This window comes from Ahaetulla prasina, chromosome 6, assembly GCF_028640845.1.
Source record: "Ahaetulla prasina isolate Xishuangbanna chromosome 6, ASM2864084v1, whole genome shotgun sequence".
In the NCBI taxonomy this organism is placed as follows: domain Eukaryota; kingdom Metazoa; phylum Chordata; class Lepidosauria; order Squamata; family Colubridae; genus Ahaetulla; species Ahaetulla prasina.
Genome location: NC_080544.1, coordinates 40,135,208 through 40,140,207, shown reverse-complemented (window position 1 = coordinate 40,140,207; position 5,000 = coordinate 40,135,208). Strand labels below are relative to the sequence as shown.

General features: G+C 41.8%; 1 protein-coding gene across 8 annotated transcripts in view; it reads right to left on the bottom strand.

Moving 5' to 3' along the window:
* EBF3 (EBF transcription factor 3) overlaps positions 1-5,000 on the bottom strand; it is a 207,855-nt gene that overhangs the window by 200,813 nt on the left and 2,042 nt on the right. For all 8 annotated transcript variants that reach the window (XR_009155729.1, XR_009155728.1, XR_009155732.1 and 5 more), the window contains exons 3-4: positions 4,622-4,685; positions 3,762-3,817 (exon numbers count right to left, since the gene is read on the bottom strand). Coding sequence is in view for 2 of the 8 variants with exons in the window: in XM_058188337.1 (XP_058044320.1) it covers positions 3,762-3,817; positions 4,622-4,685 (120 nt within the window). In the remaining 6 variants the exon portion in view is untranslated. The remainder of the gene's footprint in view (positions 1-3,761; positions 3,818-4,621; positions 4,686-5,000) is intronic.

The window sequence follows — 5,000 nt, the reverse complement described above, 5'->3', positions numbered from 1 at the left end:
AGTGGGTTTATTTTCTTTCTTCCCAATCTACCTTTGCAAATAAAAGCATGTAATGTAATGTAATATACAAAAAACAATTTTGTGGTAACATGTTATTCCAATTAGAATCCGAGTATAATACTTTTTATTATACCCTCCAGAGGTTTGGCTTAACAAGCAGCACAAGAAAGAAATGTTATTTCTTCCCTTAAAGCACAAAACTTTGATCTGACTTTTGGACTCAACAACAGTGCCTTTTGGATAGCGATGGTTCCCAGTATTTCACTTATACAAAATTATTATTAATTCTTAAGGTCTTTGAAGCCAAATCTTTAGAACATTCTCAATGGTTGACAAACAGGCCCTGTCGATTTTTGAAGTTTAAAGATTGTCACTGCCTAATTAGAAGGATTTTATGGCTATTGTTCATGCAAGGATCAGTATCCATGTCCCTTTCTTCCTTGTCCCCAACACAAATCGCATAGCATCATTTTAAAGGACACGGACACTATTTCAATTAGATTTAGCAACCTACAAATCAGACACCATGTAATTTTTTTGGTAATGCCCAGATGCCTTTTGCCCCCCAACCAAGATTACTGCAAATTGATGGGCCCAGAAGGACTAGATGCAAGGAAATAGGCCTTTTTATAAGAGAAAAGGCACAGCTACTGCTCCGGCCCTTATACCAGACATTTCTTTTCAAAAAGCCCTCATAGAGCAAATTACAGTTTATTTTCAAATCCTTTAATTCTACCACTCTTCCTCCTTCTCCCGATCAAAGAAGCGCCCAATTGCCTTGAGGAATCTTAGCCGTGTGCACTACAATATGGCTATTATCGGTCTGATATTTGGGGAAGAAAAGTGCTAATGGGCAATCTGGTGTTTATTTTGAAACTGCTAACAATGATTTTTCTTGGGTAAAAAAGGCAAGTGTGTCTGGGCACACGGTTGAATGGGTTTTGAGCAGAGGCTCTAACAGATGGTGTGGAGCTATAGGTGCGTTCTCTCTCTCTCTCTCTCTCTCTCTCTCTCTCTCTCTCTGTGCCTTCCTTCCCCCTCCCCTTCTCCGGACTTCGAGGAAGCGTTGAGGAACCTGACCGCCCTGGGAGCAGCAGGCACTGCAAAACGCGATTGGTAAAGAAGCTTTTCGCCTTCCAGCCGCCGCCTCTGCCTCTCCTGCCCTTCCCCCGCCCCAGCCCAGCCCAGCCTCCCCCGGAGAAAGCGAGAGCCCGGGCAGCCTCCCCTGAGCGCGCCAGCTTCTCTTCCCGGCAACTGAGGCAGAGACGCGGAGCAGCGGCTGCCCTGCAATCTCTGCCCGGCTCTTCCTCCGGAAGGCCACGGCTGACTGTACACCAACACGAATCCTTGCACGAGGATTCTTTCTTTCTTTCTTTCTTTCTTTCTTTCTTTCTTTCTTTCTTTCTTTCTTCCTCTTCTTCTTCTTCTCCTCCTCCTCCTCCTCCCCCCCTCCTCCTCCTTCGTCTTTCTCCCTTCTCTTTCTCCTTCTGATGCTTCTTCTGCTTTGCTTCCCCCACCCCTCCCTCCCAGCTTTCTTGCTTTCTGTTTCTCGCAGCCTAGGCCTCAGCCTTCTGTGCTCAGTGAGGCCACACTTGCTTCTCATTCCTACCAGCTCGGTTGCCTTCGTTGCAATCGACACTGTGCACGATGCAGAGTAAGTAGAGGATGGGAGGGGGAAAGACACGAAGCTCCTCCATCTCCATTCTTTTCGATGCCACCAGCTTTCGGGAAAAGAGTTGCTCCCTTACCCAACTGGTGCTTAAAGCCACTTTGGTACTCGCTATGCTGGGAAAGTGGCGTCCCGCCAAAGCCCGCGAAAGTCCTCGTCTTGGAATCGAGGAGTGAGCCTGGTTTTCCAAAGATTTCCCCGATAAAAGCTTGGATTTGTCTGGAAAGCTTGAAGTAGCATAGCACCTCTCAGATACAACCAGCAGTAAGGATCTGCAAATGTTGTTGTTGCTGCTGCTGCTGCTGCTGCTGCAGTAGTAAGCCATTCCACTTCGAGTGATAGTTACTTTGCCTGGGATGAATCCGCGTATTTAGATGTGATTTATTTTTTATTTTGTAGCACCAAGAGAAATCCATAAACTGTCGGTTCAGCGCCATTGACTCTTTGATCAGTTACTGGGCTATTTCCCCCCCTCTCTCCTCCGTCAGCGAAGAGAGATTAAAAGCTTGTATTTTCAGCAGTGGAACTCCTGCAAAAGTTCGCAACTTCCACAGCTAATAAAAACGTGCTTTAAAATGGTCTTTCTTTCTCTCTTTCTGTCTCTTCTTCTCCCGGTCACTCTCTCTCACTCTCTTTCTCTCTCCCTTTCCTTCATTCCAGAGCAGTCAAACCTACAGAGCTGCCCATAGTATCCTCTTAATTAGCCTACAGCGATTTCCGAAAACATTTAGCTGGTATGTATAAAGGAAATAAGAAGATATTGTCAACTCGAGAGCGCTCCAGAGTTTAAAAGGGTGCTTCTTTGTAACCTATTGAAAAAATTATTGGAGGGCACAACGCCTCCGCCTTTGTCAAGGGACTGGCGTTTGCCTGTCAGATCGGGTTTTCTGCAAAAGAATACCACTCATTTACTGCTGGGGGCATTTAAATCTAACCCTCTTTTTTTGTCAAGAACACTGAAAACTTTCTGCTTTCAAAAACAGAGTGGAGGGAAGGGCGCTTCTTAAACTAACTAAAATGGGGTCTTAAATGTCTCATTAAGGAAAAACGTTCTTTTGTCCTTAATGTTTCAATTTTTATTTTTCCAAGTGATGACAGAGAAAATGCATTCCTCTTTCTATTCTTTCATAAAGAAAGACCAAGAAAATAATGCACCGGGGCATTTTATAAGGGATTACCATTGAGACTGTATTATTTGCGAAGGATACAGTTTCCTTAATTTGCTGGTTCATCCAAAACAGAGGAAGCACACTGAAAAGCCAGTGAATGTATCTCTTAGAAAAATAAAATAAAGCCAAGAGACCCAACAGGCAGCTTTAAAAAAATTAGTTGTTTTCAAGGGAGTTTCGATAACATTTGTAGTTCAGAAAGTTGTCCAAAACATGTTAAATAATTTAGCAAGGATCAGCTTGTAATTATGTTATTTACAAGGGATGACAGAGGTTTGAGAAAGAAACAGGAGCTGATTTCAGAGAAAAAGGACGGGTGTGGGTGACCTCTGGAGCATGGAGCTTGAATTATGGAGATGGGGGGCTGCGAGGTGAATCCGGACTAGTGGAGAACAAGATGACTTTTCACCTCTGCACATTTAACTTTTACATCCCAAATAAACGTCTGATGATTCTAAATCATCGCTTTTAAAAAGGAAAAAGGAGAGAGAAAGAAAGAGGAAAAGAAGTGGGGGGGGAGCAAATCACCTTTGATTTTTAGTTCCACAAGATTAAAACCTGATTTTCATCTTATCACCCTTGTTTCAAAATTAATCCTCCAAATTGTTCTAAAATAACATTGGAGTGCTTTTCTCCAGGGTTTAAAAATAAACTCCATATAATTCTCTAACATTTTCCTTTCTGGCCATTTCTCCTTTTCCTAACACCAGCACATGGAACTATAAGTCCAGAGGGCAAGTTTAAGATAGTAACCACAAAACGCTTTCAGGTCCTAAATATTTATCCTCAGTTTAGAATTTTAAGTAACACATTAGAGAGGCTCATAGAAGAAGAGTGTCAAAAACCTACCCAGAAAAGCCCTGCAGAAACAAGACCCAATTCAACAACTCATCAACTCTTAGAAAGCTTTAAACTTCTCTCACCTGTTTTGTCATAGAATCTATTAGCCGAACGTACAAATCCTGTTCCGTTCTAACCCCTGCAAAAATGGAAGAAAAACCAGTCAGAGGGCATCTGGCATGAAAAGAACCATGGGTTGAACAGGATAAGTTACACAGATATAGCACATATTCAAGCATACTTTAGAAGTTGGGGGGGAGGAGGAGGAGAGAGAATGAATTTAAATAAAAAGAATTAAAGAACACAAATTGTGGACTGCCTGAAACACATAACCCAAAGAAACAGGAGGCAGGAGACTGCCTGTTTCATTACACTAGCCTGGGTTATTGTAAAGTCAAAAGGAAAAGAAGACCAACATTGATGGCTTGGATTTCCGAATGCCATTTCCCTTATCTATTTTGTTACCAAGCTTCCAGGCTCATCCAACCTGGGTGTGTAACATCTGGCATGTTAGAGGTAGAAGGCACAATAATTAACATTCATTTGCCAAAGCAGAGCAGGGAATCTCTTAAAGGTGATGTTATGCTGGAGTCAATATTGATTCCTGGTGGGTTTTTATTTATTTATTTTTGGCTTTGTTTTGCTTTCCTGCGTGTGTTTTGTTGTTGTTACTTTCTACTTCAAGACAGCCGGTTAATCATGTAAAGTACCATTGACTTATTGATCTTTTTATGTTTTGTTTCCATTCTATGCCATGGGAAGAGTCATGTTCATAGCAATTTTAATCTCAGAAATCTTTATAATCTTTGTTTGTTTGTGGGTTTTTTGTTTTGTTTTTGCTGAAAGAGCCCCAGAAAGAAGGTAGCAGTTTTCCAGCATATATAAAGATATGCACAAAAACAATAACAATAACAACAAAGAAGCATGGTTGAGTAAAACTTACCATTACTATACAATAACTGGAGTTTATAGTGAATCCCATTGTTCGTTTTTTCATTGTTTGGCTCCTGTAAGTAATGACAAATAATTGCACTTTTTAAAAATTTGTTTTTATTTTTGCAAAATGCCGTGCATGGCCTGTAACTGCCCATACAATCATATAGCTACTTCATTTCCACTACCGAGAGATTTATTTGGTTTGCTTACTGTTGCCGCAGAGGAAGTTTGTCTGCTACCGAAAATGTGACTTTTCCCTATTCAAAGCAGCCCTTGGGCTGAGGCAACTTTGCAAGCAAGTCTTAAAGAGACCAATCCTGGCATCAGAACTTGGGGAAACTACACGTGGTTTGGACGCCTCTGGAGTCCCGTTATAACTGGCAGCA